Source organism: Ursus arctos, unplaced genomic scaffold (assembly GCF_023065955.2).
Source record: "Ursus arctos isolate Adak ecotype North America unplaced genomic scaffold, UrsArc2.0 scaffold_15, whole genome shotgun sequence".
Taxonomy (NCBI): domain Eukaryota; kingdom Metazoa; phylum Chordata; class Mammalia; order Carnivora; family Ursidae; genus Ursus; species Ursus arctos.
Genome location: NW_026622819.1, coordinates 31,942,227 through 31,965,724, shown reverse-complemented (window position 1 = coordinate 31,965,724; position 23,498 = coordinate 31,942,227). Strand labels below are relative to the sequence as shown.

The following is a 23,498-nucleotide window of genomic DNA, read 5'->3' as shown; positions in this document are numbered from 1 at the left end:
ATCAGGTCACGCAGCCATGGTTTTTATTGTTTTCTCAGGCTCGTCCAAATTGATAGCATTTATATTTTAGAGAGAAAGGTTGCAAATAAAAGCAGTTATTTATTCTCATTCAGCGAAATGGTTCTTTAACTTTGAGCGAAAGAAACCGTGGGGTATTCTTTAATTATTTGCATACACAATAAAAGTAAAAGTTATAATGTCTTCAAACTCAGCGAAAAGATGTCAGGGCAGATGTGATTCAGGTTTAAAGATGATTATAGTGGTTGCTCACCGCATACAAAATGAAAAACCCAACAGAATATGGCTTTTAACAACAGTTATTTTCAAGTGGTCAATATGGCCTCTTACCAAGACTGTGAAGTGCCATTTTGGAAAGCGTGAGAAAATGGTGGACTTGGTGATAAAAGTGTCCTTATTCCAAAAAGTAAGATACTTTTATTTTGATAAATCATCAAATATTTATTGAGTGCTGATTATGTGTTAAGTACTTCTATTATTTGGCATTGACAAACTACACAAAAATCATGGGCTTCGTGGAGCTTACATTTGGTGGTGGTGGTGGTGATGGTTATGATGATGATGATGATGGTATCATTATCCTACAATAATGACAGCTACCATTTATTGAGCTTACTGTGTACCGACAGTATACTAAGCACTCCGTGTGTATTTGCATGTATAAGCCCGTGAACCAGATACAGGTTTATTTTTATGGTTTCAAAAACAGCTTCAGAGAGGTTAAGTAACTTACGTGAGGTCGTTTAACTAGTGGAGCTGAGATTAGAACCGGGTGTCTATGATTCCAAATTCCAGTCTAACTACAGAGCTATCAGTATAACTTTGTTCCTTGTTCCCAACTCCATGTTTTTGAACCAACTAAGCTTAATTGCCTTCTTGACCTGAATCCATGGGTTTCTGATGATTTGCAAAATTGATACTGGGTGGAACTCTCTTCATTGTCTATGCTCTTTGTGCATTCTCCTTTATTTTTTTATAATTCTTAGCTTTACACAAAATGTACTTGTTCTCACCTTGAGACCTGCTAATTTGAATGGAAATGTTAGTTCATTTGCCCTGGTTTTTGTTGTTATTGTTGTTGTTGTTTTTGTTTTTTGAGAGACAGAGAGACAGCACGAGCGGGAAGGGGGGGTAGAGGGGCAGAGAGAATCTCAAGCAGGCTCCATGCCCAGCATGGAGCCCGACACCAGGCTTGATCTCAGGACCCTGAGATCATGACCTGAGGCGAAATCAAGAGTTGGATGCTTAACCGGGTGAGCCACCCACGCGCCCCAGCCCTGTTTTTATTTAGAGATGCAGCATCATGGGAGAGCATGGAGCTGGAAGATTTGCATCTGTCTTGCTTCCCATGAGGGAGTTCTGTTATAGAGTGATGTGTGCCATGAAATGGTTTTGTTGTGAAAACTGTAATAAATATGAAAATATCATAAATTGTTTTGTAAGCAGTGAAAAGTAAGCAGTAGAGCATAAATATGGAACAATAGAAATGAAACCAACACATGTGACTTCTGAAAGATGCCTTGCAAAAGCATCCAGGATACTTCATTTCAGAGGCAGAAGGATGCCAAGCATGAAAATCAAATCCAAATCTTTTCTGGAACATAATGTCTAATTTGGAGAAAACTCTTTCTGACTTCCTTTTTGTTGGTACTTTAATGTTGATGCATAAGCATTGAAGTCCAACTCATTTTAGATTATTTTTGTGCATTCGTTTTCAAAACATTAGGCCTGTATTTAACAAATTCTTTCTTTCTCTCTCTCTTTTTTTTTTTCCCCAAAGTCTTTTCTTTCGTCTTAGCCAGAATTTCTGGAACAGAAAAAGAAATGGTTCTTCAAACTTTTGCTTAGAAATCCCTAATTAAAGATTTTTACAGAAGCAAGATATTTTTACTATTTTCTTCTTCCTAGGAAGTTTTTGGTGTCTAGCTACCTTTTTTCTTGGGCTTCTTTTTTTTTTCATGATGTGATTTTATGTATTATTTTTTTTATTTATAAGAATTTTTTATTATGTTAGTCACCATACAGTACATCCCTAGTTTTTGATGTAAAGTTCCATGATTTATTACTTGCGTATGACACCCAGTGCACCATGCAATACGTGCCCTTCTTAATACCCATCACCGGCCTATCCCATTCCCCCAACCCCTCCCCTCTGAAGCCCTCAGTTTGTTTCCCAGAGTCCACAGTCTCATGGTTCATTCCCCTTCCTGTTTACCCCTCCTTTCTTCTTCCCTTTCTTCTCCTACCGATCTTCCTACTTCTTATGTTCCATAAATGAGTGAAACCATATGATAATTGTCTTTCTCTGCTTGACTTATTTCGCTTACCATTATCTCCTCCAGTCCCATCCATGTTGCTGCAAATGTTGTGAAGTCGTTCTTTCTGATAGCTGAGTAATATTCCATTGTATATATGGACCACATCTTCTTACTCCAGTCATCTGTTGAAGGGCATCTCGGCTCCTTCCACGATTTAGCTGTTGTGGACAATGCTGCTATGAACATTGGGGTGCATATGGCCCTTCTCTTCACTACGTCTGTATCTTTGAGTTAAATACCCAGTAGTGCAATTGCTGGATCATAGGGTAGTTCAATTTTTAACTTTTTAAGGGACCTCCGCACTGTTTTCCAAAGTGGCTGTACCAACTTGCATTCCCACCGACAGTGTAAGAAGGATCCCCTTTCCCTTAGGCTTCTTTTCATCTCTTAACATGTCCTTCTTCTTCCCTCTAAAAATGGCAAGAAAACGAAGGAAAGTAGTAACAGTTGGAGTCCTTATGAGGTACAAGGCCCTGTGCTTGGCATTGTGCCCTGAATCTCGTTAGCTTCTCCTTGACCCTCTTAAGTAAGGCTGGGATGTGGGCAGCTTAAGAAACTTGTCCAGGTGTGTGATAGAGCTAGGAGCCTCACTCACTGTGGTCCAGCTTGTGTTCATTATACCATCCCAGGCTGCATCCTCACCAGAACTAACTCTGCCCCAGTGTTGCACCCAAATCTGCCCTTTTCTGGAAGGTTTCAGAATGATCACTTTCCCTTTTTAAGTTTCCCCGAAGGCTCTCCTGGCTTTGGTGAGACAGACACCTGCAAAAATGCCTGTTCTTCTCTAGGCCTGGGATGCTCTTCCTCAGATACCTGCTTGGCTTGCTCCCTCAGTTCACTCAGGTCTCTGCTCAAAGTATCAGAGAAGCTTTTCCCCAACTATTCTGTAAAACAGAAGTCCCCCCTCTTCTGATGGACCTTCATCACCTTCTTCACTAGAATGGAAGTTCTGTGAGGGCAGGGGCTCTGTCCATTATAAGAGCTGAAGAGATTCATGTCTGATGCACATTAGGACTCAATAAATGTTGAATTCATTAATTCCTCAAATAGTAACGAGACTTTGAACATGTGGAACACTTTTAACCTTTTCAAAGCAGTTTCATGACTACCACCTCTATATCTCGTCATTATAATACTCTTGTGAGGTAGGTCTTGTTGTTTCCCTTGCAAAGGAAAACAAACCCAATGCTATAGAGGTTAAATATTCCAGTAAAAGTAAAGTACAGAATTAGGAGCAAAAGCAAGCTGAAAATCCATGTATCCTGCCTTTGGGCCCCCATTTTTTTCTAATAGCCTTTTTTGGTCTGGCAGGTACCATTACCACTAACAATATAAAAGAAAGTGCTTTGTTCTCAGTATTGTGTACTGGAAATATTTCCTAAGGGTATAACTTTCAGAGCACAAAAGCAGAGAAATTCGGTCATAATTGTCATTTATTGGAAACAAGCAAAGCTTGGGTAACTATTTTAGAGAACATAAATGAAAGCTCTCTTTCTAAAACAGGTTTAGATTTTATTTTTATTACAGTAGGAGGTCTGGATTCTGAAAGGATGAAAAGAATCATAATTATATTGTTAGGATATTGGGAATAAGTCTTTATGAGTAAGTTTTTGATTACGTCTAATCTAAACCTGATAGCGAAGGTGTCATATAGAAATCTCGAATGTGGTTTTACGTTGTCTTTATACTTTTTATGGAGAGGAATTATATAAAGTAACTGAGGTTTAGTTGTCCTATTTATTTTGGACCAAATGTGTTTCCAAAAGCCAACAAATGTGATACTTTTTTTTTTTTTTTAATTCTTTCCTGGGAAGTATTCTTGGGATAATTTTCAGCAGCATTGAGAAGTATCCCGAGGTAAATAAAGTATTTCTTTGTTGGAATAATTTATAATTAACATGGTTACAGCTGGTTCAATTTTTTTTCATTCATAGAAGCTTGTCAATATTTTATAATTTGGTAATGAAACTATTTTGTGGCTAGGATCTGTTTAGGGAAAAATATATTTACCTTTAGAAAATAGAAATCCTTACATGGCTTTGCCCTTTTATTTCTCCATTAATGATGTAAATGCCTGCCAAAAAAATTTTATAATGGAAAAGAAAAAAAGCAGAACACAGTCCAATAACCAATAAAGCTCTTTAAAATGTCTTATAGAAATTTAATTAAGCTAATAACTCTAAATTCTGAGGCTTTGAGTATCCATGGTTCTTAAAAGGAAAGCTAACTCACAGAGAAACTTTTCCAATGTAGCACAACAATTCATGAATGAAAAGGGAATCATTCCTGTTCACGGCTGGGCTGTGCCATCCTTAGTCTAGGGATCATAGGATGTAATCTTTAGAGAGAAAATAAAAGGCCATGATAAAGATTTTTGTGTTATATTTAAGAAAATGGCCTTCTATTCTGAGATCTCAAAGCCCTGAATACCATTTTCAGGGAAATGCCTTGCTGTATGCACCATCTCATTTTGTTAGCCTTCCCCTTGAGAATGTGCCTGTAACCACTGTTACTACATCCACATATAAAAACCATTTGTAATAGCAACTGTTCTCTACTTCAGAGCTAGCTGAGTCTTTCTGCTCAAGTCCCGTGTGGATTATTGGAATCCCGACCAAATAGGTGCTGTGTAAAGACCAAAAATACCCCCTGAGTGCAAACTCAGTGTAATACCATCTTGTCCTTTTACCCTGCATATCCTGATTTTCTTTAGTTAGCCAATCCCATGTTTCTTTTCTGTGTTTCTTTTCAATCTTCATAGTGATTTGACAGTCAATGTGTTTTGTAATACCACATTCCCTAATTGTTTATCCCTGTAAGGTGTGTGTTTGTGTGTGTATATAGACTCTTTTTCACTGGTTTAAGCACGGAGACCAGTGGGGAGAAGGAAAGGCAAGGGGGAGTAACATTCAGGCTTCTTTTGTGATGTTTTGGCAAAAACCCTGAGACATCTGTCCTAGGTTTCATTGTGCCACCAGATGAAGTATTGAATATTCTCTTGTAAAGTGCAGCTTAGGTAGCCCCTCTTTTCAGTGCGTTAATGCAAGCCTTGAGGCTTTAGGACAGAGTAGGCAGAAGAGGTAGAATAACCATAATTCACTCAGCTTCGCTCTTGACTTAAAAATTTGTGTGTTTCATACTGCAGTCTTGAGATGTCTTTGCTTCTGCCTTTGATCATAGCTTTATTTACCTCCCCAAAGTCTTGTAAGCCCGGCACACACTTCTGCTAGCTGTGCTCCCCCTAGTGAGTTCAGAGATGTCGGGAATGTACAAGGATGGATCTTGGGACTAGAAAGCAGCCTCTGGCAGCCCTTAGATACTCAGTCACGTGGTATTTTACAGCTCTAGCTCTGTTGGAGTTCCTTGAGTCAGAATTACAATATTCAGACAGCAAGTCCTGAAGAATAGGGAGGGTGTTACCATTTGAATGTGGCGTGATGGAGTCAGGTGGTGTGTGGTTCAGGTAGCATGAACAAAGGCTTTAAAGTTCCCTTAAGGAGCAGCCAACTTCTAGAATTTGCCTCTCTGTACTTGATCATAAGGGCTTTCCCAAAGAAGTTTCTTGAAAGAAGAAATATGTTGCAGCCACATTTAAAAAGCACTTAACAGAGCAAGAGAAACAAAAGATAAAATGAATTTATGGGACTTCATCAAGATTAAAAGTTTCTGCACATCCAAGGAAACAGTCAGAAAAACTAAGAGGCAGCCCACGGAATGGGAGAATATATTTGCAAATGACACTACAGATAAAGGACTGGTATCCAAGATCTACAAAGAACTTCTCAAACTCAATACACGAGAAACAAATAAACAAATCAAAAAATGGGCAGAAGATATGAACAGACACTTTTCCAATGAAGACATACAAATGGCTAACAGACACATGAAAAAATGTTCAAAATCATTAGCCATCAAGGAAATTCAAATCAAAACCACACTGAGATACCACCTTACGCCAGTTAGAATGGCAAAAATAGACAAGGCAAGAAACAACAATTGTTGGAGAGGATGTGGAGAAAGGGGATCCCTCCTACATTGTTGGTGGGAATGCAAGTTGGTACAGCCACTCTGGAAAACCGTGTGGAGGTCCCTTAAAAAGTTAAAAATTGAGCTACCCTATGATCCAGCCATTGCACTACTGGGTATTTACCCCAAAGATACAGACGTAGTGAAGAGAAGGGCCATATGCACCCCAATGTTCATAGCAGCAATGTCCACAATAGCTAAATTGTGGAAGGAGCCGAGATGCCCTTCAACAGATGACTGGATTAAGAAGTTGTGGTCCATATATACAATGGAATATTACTCAGCTATCAGAAAGAACGAGTTCTCAACATTTGCTACAACATGGACAGCACTGGAGGAGATAATGCTAAGTGAAATAAGTCAAGCAGAGAAAGACAACTATCATATGATTTCTCTCATCTATGGAACATAAGAACTAGGATGATCGGTAGGGGAAGAAAGGGATAAAGAAAGGGGGGGTAATCAGAAGGGGGAATGAAACATGAGAGACTATGGACTATGAGAAACAAACTGAGGACTTCAGAGGGGAGGGGGGTGGGGGAATGGGATAGACCGGTGATGGGTAGTAAGGAGGGCACGTATTGCATGGTGCACTGGGTGTTATACACAACTAATGAATCATCGAGCCTTACATCGGAAACTGGGGATGTACTGTATGGTGACTAACATAATATAATAAAAAATCATTTAAAAAAAAATAATAAAAAAAAAAAAAAAAAAAAAAAAAAAAAAAGCACTTAACAGAAAAGATGAGCATAAAATGGCGTTTTATGTAAAGCAAAACCTCATTACATGCATGCTCCGTTGCCTCAGGTGAATAAAATGCTGATATCAAATGCAAAAATCATCCTGTTGTGAAAAAGAGAGCTTGTTGTTTGGGATTAAGTTCACTGTGATAACGCGAAGTTTACCATCATGATAACAAGGGGGATTTATTATCATTTAATCAGAGTTGTTTGTTACTGAAGAATTTAGATGCAAGATGTCACACAAATATCTAAAGAATTAAAGAGAGATCACCATGAAGCAAGTAATAGAAAGTACCGAGACCCTAAATCATTTAAAAAGAAAATGGTGACTCCCCAGGTTTTACATGAAACCTGTAAGTGACCAAGGGGGAAAAGACGAAGACTGGGGAAGCAGGTGGAGGAAAGAGACTTAGCTCTTCATCAGGGTTGTGATGAAGTTAGCAAATATGAGGGCATGGTGAAATCAGGAGCCCTCGAGGCTAGTCAAAGCTTGTTTAATGCTGCACTTTTCTGGCATTTCTTCATGGGGAAAGACAGAAAGAAGCAGAATGATAAGGATGCACCAGACCCCACTGATCCTAAATATTTGTGTGTAGGTTGCACCCCTCCTAGTTTACTGCACTTTCAGAACATTTTGTGTGATTCCTTCAGTGATTGGGTCAGGAAGACAAGACCATTGTAGAGGAAACCACAGCACAGAGAATTGGAGGAACCAAATGACCATTTAAAGGCAGATGCAAGAGAAAAATAAATGGGTCTTTGGACTCTTCAGACAGTGTTCTTTGCTACCGCACTACCCTGAATCTCTTTTTTAGGATTTATTTTTACATGCTAAAAACTCAGCAATTGTTCCTACGCAGCTGCCGTACCACATTGTGAGGCTCAGCCCAGCATGGTTAGAGTAGAGCGCTAGAGTGGGAGTTAGTCCTATTTTGGCTTCATAGCTAACCTATTGTTGAATATTGAAATTGTGACATTCTTTCATCTTTTTGCCTCTCATTTTCTCTTTTTCCTTGATCTGTGTTGTGTCTTAGAGCTAAATGTGAACGGAGTCCTTTAGCAACATTGTTCTCACTGCAAGAAGGCACTTGGTGGCAGTTTCCTAGGCCAGCCATATGTGGTTTCATTAGTTCTGAGGTCTCAGGAATTGTGGTTAGACCATTTTCTGCACAATTACATGTCTAACTTCGTATAGCAACTTAAGAACTCCTAAGAAATTCCCTGGTAGATGGTAGAAATGTTAAATATGTTTTGTATGAGCAATATAGTAGCTAACATTTATTGAGCACTTGTTAAGTGCTGGACGCGTGCATCTCCTTTTGCAATAACCCCATGGGGTAAGGCTGATGGGGAAGCACAGGCCTGGAACTGTGCACAGCCAGCGTGGAGCAGAGCCAGACTTTACCCCCCGGGTTCTTTGGCTCCAGTCCACACTCTTAACCACACACTATACTGTTTATATAGCAAGTAGTCTATGAAAGGTCTCTACTGGGACCACAGTTAGTTCTGTCCATTGAAATTCCTGGTTCCTCCTAAAATGGAGTTGGTTGTTCATTAAAATCCAAGTAGTTTCTTTCACACCAGATGCAGATCTTGCTCAAATAGAACAAAGTAAGAGCTCCCTGCAAAAAATGTTCTTCAGAGGCCCACAGATTGTTCACTGTGTTCCCAGGCAGGCCCGGAATTCACTGTGACATGACTTATTTGAGTTACATTGAATGTAAGGAGACCTGACAACTGTACAAGCTTGAATATTTATCATTAATTAAGCTTCTCTGACACGTGCAGACTTTCTTTGAAACTGGAAAGGAAAACAGAGCATTAAAAATAAAGTGAAAATGAGGTTTTACTTGTACAATTATAAATGTTCTTATACAGTAAGATCCAGAAGCATAAAACTTGTTATTAAAGGTCTAATGTCTATCCATTTATTATGTGTTTCACATTCATTTTGATTAAATTAAAGTAATAGAGTTTGTCTTTTTGAAATCCATCTGGGATTCGCAATAGACCTTCCGTTTTCCTCCCCATTCATTTATTTAAAAAATACTTGGGTAAAGATGATGATGACGACATCATGTATGGTGTTTTTAGATCCAAAAAGAAGCAATAGAAGCATTTTGGCATTTTTAATAGAGATTTGGAATATGATGGGGTAGCCTTCAGCCTTGAAGGAAATATTAATTTAGGCTCCTGTTCCTTGATACTTAGAAAGAAGCTTAATCATAATCATAATCAGATCATCAGAGCTAATGTTTCAACTGTGTTCCATACATGTCTGAGGCCACCTCTATACCTGGAACGTGGGGATGGGGGTTGGAGGATGGGGGATAATGGGGGAAAACCTGTTTTGCCGTCTTTTTTTTTTTTTTTTCTTTTTTAGTATAGTCGACACACAATGTTACGTTAGTTTCAGGTGTAGAGCATAGTGATTCAACAAGTTTGTACATTATGCTATGCTCCCTGGTTGTGTTGCTGCCTGCCATCCGTCCTGATACATTGATACATCGCTAGTACAGTGTCATTGACTATGTTTTTTATGCTGTGTCTTTTATTCCTGTGACTTAGTCCTTAACTGGAAGCTGGTACCTTCCACTCCTCTTCACTGACTTTGCCCCCCCCCCACCTGCTTTCTACTCTTACTTCCTTTTTATTTTATGTTTGAAGAAAGGGCACAGTAGCTAAAAGAAACTGAAAAAATACAAATTTTGGCCAGCTCACATATTTTACGAATGAGCAAACTGAGGCTCAGACAAACTCCAGGAGAAGCAGATAGCTGCATGAGAATGTGAATGTAATCATGGTGTACTACACTGGCAATGAACAGTTTTACGTGGTCATTTAGGCAGAACAATGTACATTCTAACCACGGAGTGAACTATGGATTATGACAGCTCTCCTGAAGAACTGCGGATGATGAAGGAGGATGGGGTTTTGTAAGAGAGTTAAGTCTTCATGCACCATAATAAGTTAGGAGATAATGTCTAAAATGGATTAATCAAGAAATAAATAGCATGGTAAACACAATATTTCAAAATGAAGAGGTAACAGGAAAATGTGCAGAGAGATGAAAGAACATGCGAAGAAAAGTAACATAAAATGGATTCCTGTTGAGAACAGGTCTAAAAGTAAGGAAGGGAGGCTAGGCACTGCTGTTTGCACGTATGTTTTACTTTTCTAGCAAACAAAATTAATTTTAAAAAGGGTATTAGACATTTGTGTGTTATGTGTGCTTCCCGTCCTTGGTGAATAGTAGCTCATGTTTGTCAAGGAGACCATTCCCTGAAAGAAGAAAACAAGCAGGACACTAGAAGTGAAATTTCTCATTACGGAATATGAGGGCTGAGACTTAAGGAGTCCAGTTTGTGGCAAGGTGTTTCCCAGCTAAGTCATTTACGACTTTGGCTATTCATTTGGTATTCTCCCTAAATTATTTTAGAGACAGAAGCTGTCTCCAGAAAGAAAGCAAAAGCGTGGCTCTGCAAACATTTTGAGACAGCCTGTACCTAAGAGACAGTTTCTCTGATGGTTCCTGTTTGTCCTGTCATTATTCTACTTTGAAACAAGAATTGGTCCCTAACTCCTCTTCTTGATGTTCCTTCTTTAAAACAGGGAAATGTACATAAAATCATGGAGAAATGTACATTGCCACTGACTGGAAAGCAATGCGTCAACCGCATCATTACGGAAAAGGTATGGTGCCTGTTTCTATTCACTCTAATCACCCCTTTTTTTATTTATAAGCATTTTTAGAATTTTTTTGTTACCCTCTAAAACTGTGTTGTGTTGGTAGTCATACGATTAATTTAATCCGTGGGTAGACTGAATAGGAAAATTCATCAATTTAATGTTTCTAAATGTAGAATTCTTAATGTGCAACTCTCTGGAAATATGCATATACAGACTTGAACTGCTGTCCTTGGTAACTTTGACTGTGTATAATGAAAGAAAAGTCTTATTCATCCTTTTTACTTGGACTATGAAGATGTCTAAAATGGATGATATATATAAAGTTAAGAATATATTAATCATTCCTACCTTTCTTCTTTGCTTTCCCAAATCACAAGTGCAAATTGTTGAATTTCATTTTGGGAAAGTCAGCCAAAACTGGGTTTTAATCATTTGGGTTCAAATTGAGGTAAAAGTCCCACAGTGAGCCAAGAAATTTATTCTGTGGTTCTTGCATGCTTTCAGCTCTCTTTTATAAAGTGGACTTCAGAACACACCAGCCATTTTCGTGCTTCTCTAGATTTTTGTCTTAGATGGAAAATGTTGGCTAACGGTACAACTGGAAACTGCTCAGATCTGAGAGCAGCCTCACTGACAGTTGTCTGTAGTCATTTTTCTGACCCAGATTTGAACCTAGAATGCTGGAATGACACAACTCTAAGAAGTAAGCTAGAAGGATGTCCTTTTGATTCAAATATCTTGGTGAAACAACAAAAAAAATTACCTGTATTAGGGTTTGTTTGTTAGGATGCCGTTCCTTTTGCTGAGAGCCACAGGGATAGCATCCTGGCATTAATCTGGTTTGCTTCCCCTCACTGAGGTGTGGTAAGAAGCACCCCAAAGCAGCCCTGTGAGGGGGAAGGTTCATAATACTTTACAGAGCCACATTTTAAACAGCATTCTCTTCTAAATGGTGCCTTCCCCTAGGACCGTTTATGTGGACTTCCATAAAGATGACTTGTAGAGAATAGAAGTTGGATAAAAGGGCAGAATATTTTATTTCACCGTTTATTCCCTGGGTCTTACCACTTCTTGAACCCCTCCAAAACTGTGGTGACAGGACTTATTGAAAAGAATCCATTACTTTGAAAAAAAAACAAAGCAGTCTTCTATCCTGTTTTTTTTAATAAAGTGGTAAACGTTGTAAGGATCATTTCAGCAGCATTTCCCCCTTGATCATCCTCTTCCAAGTAAGCCCTCTCCCCTCTCCCCAGTCCATGTGTGCTCTGGCCTTGTTCTTACCAGGTCAGTGCTCTTACCTGCAGTACCTTCCACATGACCCTGCCTCCCCAAATCCTGTCCATCCTCTAAGCCTAACGCAGTTTTCATCTCCATCTTAGCACTCATGACTTCATCCTTTGAGTGCTACGCCATTCATTTGGGCACCTGTCATCTACACCTACATTTCCTTATGATAGAACATATTATTATTAAACTTCAGTGCCATTTAAAAAACTTGTATATCCTTTATTCCTGTCTACATTATTGTCTGACACATTTATTCATTTAATAAGCATTTTGTGAACATTTTATCTGAATTAGAGCATTCCCAACAGTGTGCTACAGAAAAAAGGAGGACAGTCTCTGCCCCCAGGGAGCACATTCAGGAGGGCTAGACACGCAGACTCCAGTGGGACCCAGTTAGAGTAATATATATGATAAGGACCGTGATAGTGGTACATGCGGATGGTGAGTTAAGAACATAGAGGGGGGCTGCCTAACAGCCTGGGGAGAGTGTCAAAAGCTTCTAATGGTATCAAATAGAAATTTTTCTTTTCTTTTCTTTCTTTCTTTTTCTTTCTTTCTTTCTTTCTTTCTTTCTTTCTTTCTTTCTTTCTTTCCTCTTCCTTTCTTTCTTTTTCTTTCTTTCTTTCTTTCTTTCTTTCTTTCTTTCTTTCTTTCTTTTTTAGATTTATTTATTTATTTTGAGAGAGCGAGAGTGAGCAGGTGGGGAGGGCAGAGGGAGAGGGAGAGAGAAACTTAAGCAGACTCTACGCTGAGTGCGGAGCCCAATGCAGGGCTCAATCTCATGACTCTAAGATCACAGCTTGAGCCAAAACCAAGAGTCAGATGCTTAACTGACTACGCTACCCAGGCGCCCCAAATATAAACTTTTAATGTGTTTTGCAAGGCATTTCACAGGCTCTACCCTTTCTCCTCCAGTCTCGGTTTCTCTGTTTCCACCTTTACATTCTCCCCACTTCAACGGTATTGAAATGCTGTGAATTATGTTGTCTTCCCCACCCGCGATGTTCTTCTGGGACTTTGCATATCCTGTTTCTCTCCTTGGAATACTCTTCCCACCATTCCCATCTGGCTAATACCTGCTCATTTTTTTTATGTTTCAACTATATGTTTCCTTCTCAGGCAAATCTTCCCTCTCTCTCCACAAGTCTTCTGGGTGCTTCTCCGAATCCTAGTACGTGCCCTAACTCAGCACTGTCCACTGTATTGAAATAACCTCTGAGCTCTGCCTGTCTTACCCATTACTGTTTATCCGGGACTTTGCATGGTGTTTGCCCATACACAGGGAATGCTTGTTGAATAAATGTACTGCACTTCTCTTGGTGAGAAAGTTGATAGGTGAGGGATGAGTCTTGAAAGGTAAGTAGGGATTTACAAGTGCAAGTAGGACCAAAGAGGCCCTTCTAGGCAAAGGAAAGAAAATAGGCAGAGTCATGGTGGAATTACAAAATAAGCCCCTACCCAAGGATCTTTCAGGGGAACAGTGTAGAGTGAGGGCAGGACCAGACTCCAGACTACAGTTGAAAAGACAGTGAAGGGCTAAATCATAAAGGAATGTGGGGGCACCTGGGTGGCCCCGTCAGTTGAGCCTCCAACTCTTGATTTTGGCTCAGGTCATGATCTCAGGGCTGTGCGCTGGAGCCCCGGGTAGGACTTCTTGCTGAGCATGGAGCCTGCTTTGAGATACTGTCTCCCTCTCTTGCCTGTTCCCTCACCCCCACTCATGTATGTATGCATGTGCACGCACACACTCTCTCTCTTAAAAATAAATGAATGAATGTGAACACATTGTTAAGAAACTTGGGTTTTATCTGGAAGGCAGTAGGGAGCCCTTCAATGATTTTAGATCAATTATATTTGCATTTTAAAAAGAACACTGTAGCTTATGCAGGGGGGGAAGAGATGAGACAGAGTCCAGTTAGAAGACTCCTGTGATGATCTAGGCCAGAAATATCAGGGTTCTAAGCCACAGGACAGAAGGACAGATTTGAGAGACCCAGATGGACTCAACCTAGTTAGATGGTGAATTGGGTATGACTGCTAAAGCAGAGGTGCTTCCTAAGATTTCCTAATGAAGCCTAGACTGTAGGAAGAGACAGGGAGGAGCAGTGGGAGGTAGGAAAAGAATGGGTTGTTTGGACACACTTGGTGTGATATTCCTGAATATGTTAACATCCTGAACATCCAGTCAGAGATTTTTTTTAAAGCCTTTATTTACTTATTTGAGAGAGAGCGCACAAGCTGAGGGGGAGGGGGGCAGAGGGAGAAGCAGACTCCCCACTGAGCAGGGAGCCTGATGCAATACCGATGCTGGGCTGGATCCCAGGACCTGAGATTAGGACCTGAGCAGAAGGCAGATGCTTAACCGACTGAGCCACCCAGGTGCCTCTCCAGTCAGAGATTTCTGATAAACAATTAGAGATGTGGATCTGGAGCTCAGAAGGGAAGTCAGTATTGGACTAAACTTGTGGAAATCATTAGCATATGGGGATAATTGGAGCCTTTACTGTAGATGATAGCAAAAAGAAGGCGAAGTGAAAGGCAGCTGTGGAACCTCAGTGAAGGCAGTGGTGCATGTTTACCCCTGTGCTTTAGATATAGTAGGTGTTCAGTAAATCTTTGTTGAATGAGTGAATGAGAATGCAGTGCCATTAAGGGCAATGAATGTGTTGAGCCCTGCCATGGCAGATATGGGACTAGAATTCCATTTTCAACTTCTAAGGAAAATTCCATTGGTTTGCCATTTGAAAGAGGCTTTGGAGATGTTTTGACCCTGATTTCCTAGTTTTGTGCTGCTAGAATGAGATTGTGGAAGATGCTTTCCTCTCCAGCAGCTGGGCTGTAATTAACTGCTTTATCTGTAATGTAGTCTCCATTTTTATCAAGGTTTTGTTTATACTTTATACCACTAAATGGAAATCTTCCTAAATATTTCAAAAGTAAATTTCCTTCATTTTAATAATAGATGCTTGGCTTTCTAGTATATGACCTTGAAAGCTAATTAGGGTGTGCCAAAGGTGTTAAAAGTTTTTTAAAAGCAGTAAGTCAATTTACCATAGGTTTTCTCTCCCTGATCACTGAAGCCTTATATTCATGATATCACAGTTATCTTCTCCTCAAATCCCTTCCCTGCCTATTCTTAATAACACAATCTGGAGGCTCTTTTTTTTATTTGTTCCATTTTGATAAATTTATAGTTGTTCATAATGCAGGGGAAAGAAAATCAGTATGAATAATGCTCCAGACACATTTTCTGCAAAGCAAAAGTATCCATTTAAAAAAATTTTTAAATTGTCATTTTGGAATTAAATAATCTATTGCAGCATACAGACATTCCTAAATGACCATTTTCTTCCCTCTCAAAACACATACCTCTGCTGAAAAAAGTTTTTTTAAGGAACATTTTTTGTGCCAACAAAAAAGAAGTTTGCCAGAATATTTCCTCCAAAATTTCCAGTAAAATCAACCAGGTTATCTGTGAATTTATCAAACAGAGAATGCAGGTATCACTGGTCCTCTTAATGTTTTGCTCATGGGAAAAAAATCAATTAACTGGAAACTAATAAGCATTTTGGGTCTTTGATTTGAGTTCACACACAAGTGACAGTAAGTTAAGCTATTGAGGAGAAAGAACGTGCAGGTACGATGCCCCTGCTGTGTCTTAGGCATGATGCCAGGTGCTCAGAGTATGCTTATTTTATTTGTCCAGTATAACAATCTTGGGAAGTAGAGTTTTTTGATACCTGTGTATGCATGCAAAGACAGGTTCACCAAAGACTGCTTGCTTAGCTGACGTGTGGTGGAGCTGGAATTCCGGTCCAGCTCGAAAGCTAGGGTTCTTTTCCTCTACATGTGGCTGTATCTTCATATTAGCCTTCTAAGCATGCATGTATTTAAAATGGCAATTTAGGGTTTGATTTCCAAGCTAGCTGAAAATCAAGTTCAGCCTGCGAATAATAGTTGAATGTAAGGTAAATCTGGAGGACGGGAGGGATATGGGAAACATAAGTCAAGTAAGAGGAAACTAGCCGTGGAAGCCGAGAGAGGGAATAGTGTCTGTTGTTTTGAAGGACAACTTGTAGACCCAGCGAGTGACAGTCAGAAGGAAGCAGTTTGGGGCTCTTATGGTTAGAGCTTCCTATCCATAGATGGTCTAATCTGCCCCGAGCCAAGTTAGCCTCCTGACATGGAAAGCTCTCCAGCAGAGCTCCGGTGACCATCTCAGAGGAATGTTTTCTTGAGTGGGAGGTTATATTAAATGACTTTGTTGGTCCCTTCCACTCAGTTTGTCATATTGCAAAGTGTAACAGCAGGTGTCCTAAATCAGATACAACAGGTTGAGTCTGCCTCCGGAGGTCACACTATACCAGTTGGTATTGCCATCACCTGGTGTCACCAACCAGAATGTTGTAAAGGATGTTTAGAGTGGGGGGTTAGCCTTCTCATGCTTGTCCCAAACACAGCCACCTTCATTTGAGGTGCACCAGAGGGAGAGCTCATGCTACTCTCTTGCACCTGTGTGTCTTCACAGGCCTTAAAGGGAAAGTTTTAATTCTTACCTGGGGGTCTTTCAGGATCAGGACTACTATCCCTTTATAGTTACTTGTAGGCACTTCTGAGTGCCTGTCTTTTATTTCCTGTAACTCTTCACCCAGCAGCATTGATCAGCTTTCCCCACCATCCTTGTGCATTCACCCCACAAATTTCTCCTCCCTCCCTACTTTTCTTCATTCCTCTCTTTCTTCAAATCATCATTATTCATCTAATTGAAATTTTGACCGGAAGTGTTAGACCTAACTAAAGGAAAGTAGTTTAAAAAACAAACAACTGGTTACAAAGTGGCAAGTGCCATCAATAGTCAACACTCATTTATTTTCTGGCATCGACAGTGCTCCACAGCTAATTGCCGATTAGGGAGCTGGCATTTATTCTCACCAAAATATAATCGTTAGAATTGACATTTTCTCATTGCTGATTTTCAGAGTCCTTTGTCCTGGGTCTTGTCTCTCCTTTAAGAACTTGAGAGGTTATTTCTGTTTTGTGTTATAAAATTATTACTGTGATAGAAATTGTCATTGTCGTTTTCTTGATTCTGACAGGCTGTGTTTGATGTGGACAGCAAAAAAGGACTGACTCTGATTGAACTCTGGGAAGGCCTGACCGTGGATGACATAAAAAAGAGCACTGGGTGTGATTTTGCAGTAAGTGTTTCTGTGAACAAATCCAGCCACTTGTCCTATATCATGAGCTTGATTAATGGGTGTTTACGGGACATGAACCATTAATTTGTGATCATTTTTGGAGTTGACCTTTACTGAGAACAGGAGTGATGAAAAGGGAGGGTGCCTTCAGATGAGAGCAGGTGGGAGCAGGAGCGGGCTCTGACTCATGGCCAGCGTTTGGCTCAGGAGTCAGAAGCAGGAGCGGGAGGCACCACCAGGGGCTGCTGGAAGCAGAAGGTGGAGCTTGAACTTTCTGTAAGGTCCCTTGCAATCCTTTGTTCTTGGTTACCTATCAGCTGTGGCTGGACTAAATTAACTCAAAAATGTGAGCCACACACGGAGAAATGATACTGCCTTATTTTCAACCCAGCTACGATTTATGGCTTTCTCTTTGATTAACTTTGATGCCTGATTATTCCATCCGTGGAAAATACTAGAATGATGAGCTCTGACACTGAGTTATAGTCAGGAAATAGGTGTATCGTACATTGAAAGAAAAACCTAGTGCATAAAAAACTAAGACTCATAAAGCACATAATACATCAGGGGAGTATACATTTAAGAATTTTTAAAACAAAGAGAATAGTACTATAATATAAATAATCACCCTTTAATATAAGTACTTGTTCATGAATCACCGATCACCTACCTAATGGGAGTTGAGAGGATGGCTCAGTCCATTGAAAGTTAATCAAAAGTAGAGGTGAAATGCCTCTGAAAAACTGAAGGAAAAGAATTTGCTTCTCACATACCTTTTTAAGAAGGGATCTACTAGTTAAAATGAAATATATTTATAATGGGAAGAAATTCAAAGCTACCCATCCTAGAGAAAGTAATTTAACAAAACTTATTTGATAAGTCATGTATATATTTCATAGACTTCTTCCTTGGGTACTACATGCTTGGCTGGTACCTATTAGTGCATAACAAGTTCCTGTAAAAACAATTTTGCTGCATAATTCATTATCCATGTATAGCTGTTTCTGGTACTGTATGAGGGTCATTGTCTATTAATCTTTTTTGAATTTCCCTTTGGAAAAAAGATGTCTGTCAGCAATACCTCGCACAAAAAGCACATCTTTAATTAGCTTTTCAGTAACCTCAGGGGGAGTAAATGAGATTTGTTTATACTTTGTTTAGAATTCCTTACTCCAGTGATAAAAGCAAACAATTCTTCTTACCTATCAGCTCTTCTTTGTATTTTTTCCCTATGTGGATAAGTTAACCTCTTCTTCATCAGGTAACAGTTTTGAGATCCACATCATGTTCATTTCTTTGCTACAAAAGAGAACATGCAAAGAAAGGACCCTTATTGTTGTGTGTGGTTTTTTTTCATTCATGTAGGTAAGTCAGGATGAAAAAGGTGGAGTTTTACTGTTTTTGCTTTTCTTTTTTTAAGTGCTAGTTTCCATGTTTCAGTGCACTGAAAAAGACCTCTGGTTTCTGTTTTATTACCATATCACCCCTCCTTCTCTTTTGACATTAACATGTGGCCTTGTTTCCTCCAAATTAGGGTGTTGAGATAAAATGTTAATTTGTATGTTAGTGTTTCCCTGAAAATGAAAAGGTGTGGTAGCAGCTGAACCATCTCAACAAAAGAACTCACTTTTGAGGATCTGATGATCAGTGGCGTCTCTTTAGACCCTGACAGATGAAATCACATATAGCAGATTGCTTTTCTATAATGCTAGGGACTGGAATGCTCTAATTAATGATGTGTTCTTTTTAATAGGTGGGTTAATAAAATACATTTAATCACAAAAGCACATTGAGGATAACATTACTTGATCATTCAGAAGGTATTTCATGTCATACTTTAGAAGCTATTCCATGTGGTTATTACTGCATAGGTCGCATTTTACTCTACATGTGACTTTATACAAGTTAGTCAAAATTTCTTCTTGAGAAAAGGTCCACTCAGTTTTCACTGTAGATCTGGAAATAAGCATTCCAGAAGGGAATAGTTAGACAAACTAGGTTGTTGCATAATAAAAAAGGGTAAAAACCTAGGTCAAAGTAATTTTGAAAATGTGCTGGTTAACATTTTCTCATATTAAAGCTGTGATCAGCTAATGAAAATGTTAAATTTCTGTATAACACTTTGTGTGTTACTGACAGTTACTTGATGGGCCAAAGTAGAAAGAAAAGGGGAAATCCCACCACCTATATTGCATTATCTGCAGTCTCTCTCTTTCCACTCAGTAGTTAATTCAGTTATTTTCTTTCTTTTCTAATGCATGCTTATGTTACCTAGAATAGTTTTTTTTCTTTACCATATATGTCTGTGGACCTTTTTTGAAACAGAATATTTCCTTCTGTTTTTATTTTTTAGTTAAAAATTTTTTAAAAAATTTGAGTCCATATTTGAACATCGTGTGGTAAAACAAACTTCCAGAGGTCCTTAGTTATCCACGATTATTTATTAAACATCCAGTTGTATCCCATATTGAGTTATGAAATGTGAATAAAATAGAACAAATTGGTATAGTTCCTACTCCCAAGGGCCTTGGTCTGATTCTCCAGGCAGGAATACACCTAAACCACCAGTGGCAAAAAATTAAATAAGAATACTGCTTATTTATATGTTTGCAGTGAAATCTGAAAGAAGCCAGCTGTAGATATATTTGCGAAGTTGAATAAATTTATACTCAGTATCTATTATGAACTGGCATTATACCAGAACAAAACAGTATACTGTTGGGGTTTCAGTGGACTGGGAAGACAAATCGGTGGCTTATCTTCTACACTTAAATCATATAATCTTGTGTCACCCTGTAGATCACCTTGGCGGGATAATCTGCTTCAGCTTGCATGGGCTTAAGATGTTGATGAGACTGTAAGAGAACAGAGTGAAAATGATGGTTTGGTAGATGTTTTTCATTATAAATAGACAGGCTAAGTCAGTCTGCATAAAGCTTCTTTTTCTTTTTCCACAGAAGTCAGAGTCCATATTGAGGATATAAATAATGGTTAGAGCCCCAAACAGGGTCAATACACCAAGGATAATGATCAGATGTTTAGTTTATAAAATTAAGGTGGCCAGTTTCCTTTTAAAGGAAATGCTACAAAGCATCTATTGGAAGTGATCTTTTTTCCCCAAAAAATAGTTTTATTTCATTAAATTATTTCTACAGATGCTCTGTTGTTTAAAAAAAGAAAATGGGTTGTTTGTGAGACACACTTTCTAAATACACAGAGCCCATATGTCTTTTATTCTTTTCAGTAGAGTTGAAGATCTATCCACATGTGGGCTGTGATTTTTGTCTATTTATTATATGTCTATTATTTTGTCTATTATTATATATCTGCTCTTGGAACTGGCAAGTCTGAATGAGCTGTCATTTATTTTAAGCTATATATGAAGCCATACCCATCCTTTTTATTCTGATCGTGTCATTCTTTTAGTAGAAAAATGGAAAAGGGGGCATTAATTCTTGACATTATGAAGTTAATACAGAAACAATTTATAAATGAACTTTAAATATTTAAAAATATTTAACCTCATCAAAGCCAAATAATTGCCTGCTCCTGTTTTTAATACTGTCTTGACCTCTGTTAAAACCTTTCTTCTAGTTCTAGTTCTTCTAGTTCTTTTTTTTTTTTTTTAAGATTTTATTTATTTATTTGACAGAGAGAGAGACAGCCAGTGAGAGAGGGAACACAAGCAGGGGGAGTGGGAGAGGAAGAAGCAGGCTCATAGCGGAGGAGCCTGATGTGGGGCTCGATCCCATAACGCTGGGATCACGCCCTGAGCCGAAGGCAGACGCTTAACCGCTGTGCCACCCAGGCGCCCCTAGTTCTTCTAGTTCTTATTTAATCTTTGATTCGTTCATTTGTTCACTAATTTAACAAAATATTTAGCTGTTTATTCTGGAAGGCAAAATGCCAGCGAGGCCCACTTCTATCGGTTCATTCTTGAGGGGCTCAAAAAATCATCTAGATTTTAATATCCCCAACTGTGCTTTCTGTGGGCACTGTTACTTACTAGGACTCAATGGATATTTGCCAGATTGAATGAAGACATCTATACCTGGCATTACACCTTGAAAGGTCAGGCAAAATTAAGCCAAACCACTTACCTTTTGATTAGATTTCTTCTTCTACCAGCTAGCTCTACCATTAAATGTAGACCTGTCCTCATTTTTCTCTGCTTCAAGACTTCTTGGAATGCATGTGCTGTTCTGTACATCAAACATAATTATGGTCAATTTTTAATATTACTAATGCTGTTACCTCCTTTTTAAAAAAAAACGTGGAATCTTTTTACTGCCTTTCTATCATTTCCATTCTGATCATGAAATTTCTGATAAAATTTGTCGTTAAGCATACTTAGCTTCATTAATATGTATCCAGTTAATCCAAAGACTGTGTTGTCTCTTAACAAAATTGTGAATTGACTAGACTTATTTTGACCATTTAGAGACTTGAGCCTTACTCTGTTTCTCTGTTTTGAGTAGTCTCAGAGCTCAGTGATCCATTCAGTAGAGAGCTTGGTTATCTGAACCCTTTATTGTCTGTCTGCTCTTCTTCCACCCCCTCTTTGTTATGAGTCTTAATGATCCTTAATTTAGGAGCTGTAATGTGCAAGAAGGTTGAGAACTACTAAATACAGAAAATGAAGTTTTCTGTCTTGTTGGTTTAGAATAGAATATAATGAGGAAACTCGGTGATGTCCATGGCAAGGCAGTTTGTTACCAACATCATTCAAGTTTGGAGATGTTTGTGCTGTGAGGTGTTTTTTGTTTTTTTGGTTTTTTTTTTTTTTACAATTTGGTCATTTTTTTTTTTTCTCTTTCTTTTACCAGGTTTCACCAAAACTCATGCCAATGCGGCAGATCACAACTTGAAATGTGGAATAGACATTTGTCCCAGACTGTGTGTTTTTCATTTTACTCACATAGGATTTCATTGAAAGGATATCAGTAATAGTAATTGTGTATCTCATGAGCAGTTTTGACTAGTTTTCTTCAAGCATTTTACAGTGTGTGTAGCCATATAGACTTTGTTCTCTCAAGTGTGCTATAACATTTTAATGAAAGACAAAAAGAAAAAATATAAATGAATATCTTATTTGTTTTATAAGTGCTGAGCAGGATTTGAAGAGCAGTGAACTTTTTTGTTAGAAAATAAACGTGATGGAGTAGGTTTTTTAAGGAACTTGTCCTCAGAGGGGTCCTCCGTACCACCCAGTTGCCCCAGGGGGTTACTAAGCATCCTGGGTATCAAATGGGAGAAGAGTCCAGGCATCCTAAAGACAGATCAGGCAGCTATCCTCCAGACAGAGGTAGGCACATATACAGTGCAATATATCATTGCTCTGGCATCAGATATAGGAATTTATGCATATTTTTAGGTGACAGTTATTAAAACTCACTTTCTCTTCAGGTACAACTGCAATTGTGTCATGTATGGTATTGGAGGAGAGAGGCTTTTTTGGTATCACACTCTCTATCTAAAATAATCTTGACTGGTTGGCTGCAGGATCGAAAGCATATTTTCCCAGTACTGATAAAAAGGACTCTTCTTGGAACTTGTGAGGTCCAGAGAATAATACATATCTGTTAGAATTTTAATTTGAAAAAATGTATGTTATTAATGGTTGTTATATTTGCAGACTTAATTGCTTATCATTCCAGTCCATTACTTTAGGATAATGTGATTCTAAGAATGTTCCCAACTTTGAGTCGCAAAACCTAAGTAGATGACTTTATATTCTTGATTAAAGAGTACCATGGATATTAAACACATGAAGAAATGGTGTAAATAATCCAAACAGTTATTGATCGCTGTGCTTGTCCTTTTTCTTGTTTGGGAATGGTGTGACCAATCATGGGAATAATGTACTAGAGATTGGTGGAAAGACCAACAATAAATAGTTAACATACTTTACTGCTTCTAATCAAGTTGTTGCTTTTCTTTTTATCTTAACCAAAGAACAGATACCGTTTTTCATGAAAGAACAAATGATGTGTTTACCTAAATGAATTCTGATTTTACTCCTTGTCAGAGCCAGTCATTTATCTATGAAGATGGACTACCCCAGGCTTTGTGTGTTAATATGTATTTTTTGGCTTTTATCTGACTTTCTTTTAGGATATACATACATTAAGTAGCTTCCCAATGGTGTGTGGAGTTCACTTGCATTTTGAAGTGGCTCTAGTATAGTCTGCCCAGCATCTGTGTTGTTCCTT

The 23,498-nt window shown here is 38.7% G+C and overlaps 1 protein-coding gene across 2 annotated transcripts in view; it reads left to right on the top strand.

The window, feature by feature from the left end:
* The window catches only part of OXCT1 (3-oxoacid CoA-transferase 1), a 133,806-nt gene extending 110,600 nt beyond the window's left edge, over positions 1–23,206 (top strand). For both annotated transcript variants that reach the window (XM_026506888.4, XM_057312222.1), the window contains 3 exons: positions 10,724–10,804; positions 17,185–17,286; positions 22,113–23,206. In XM_026506888.4, the coding sequence (XP_026362673.1) occupies positions 10,724–10,804; positions 17,185–17,286; positions 22,113–22,154 (225 nt within the window). In that variant the 3' untranslated portion in view covers positions 22,155–23,206. The remainder of the gene's footprint in view (positions 1–10,723; positions 10,805–17,184; positions 17,287–22,112) is intronic.
* The last annotated feature ends 292 nt before the right edge of the window (positions 23,207–23,498 follow it).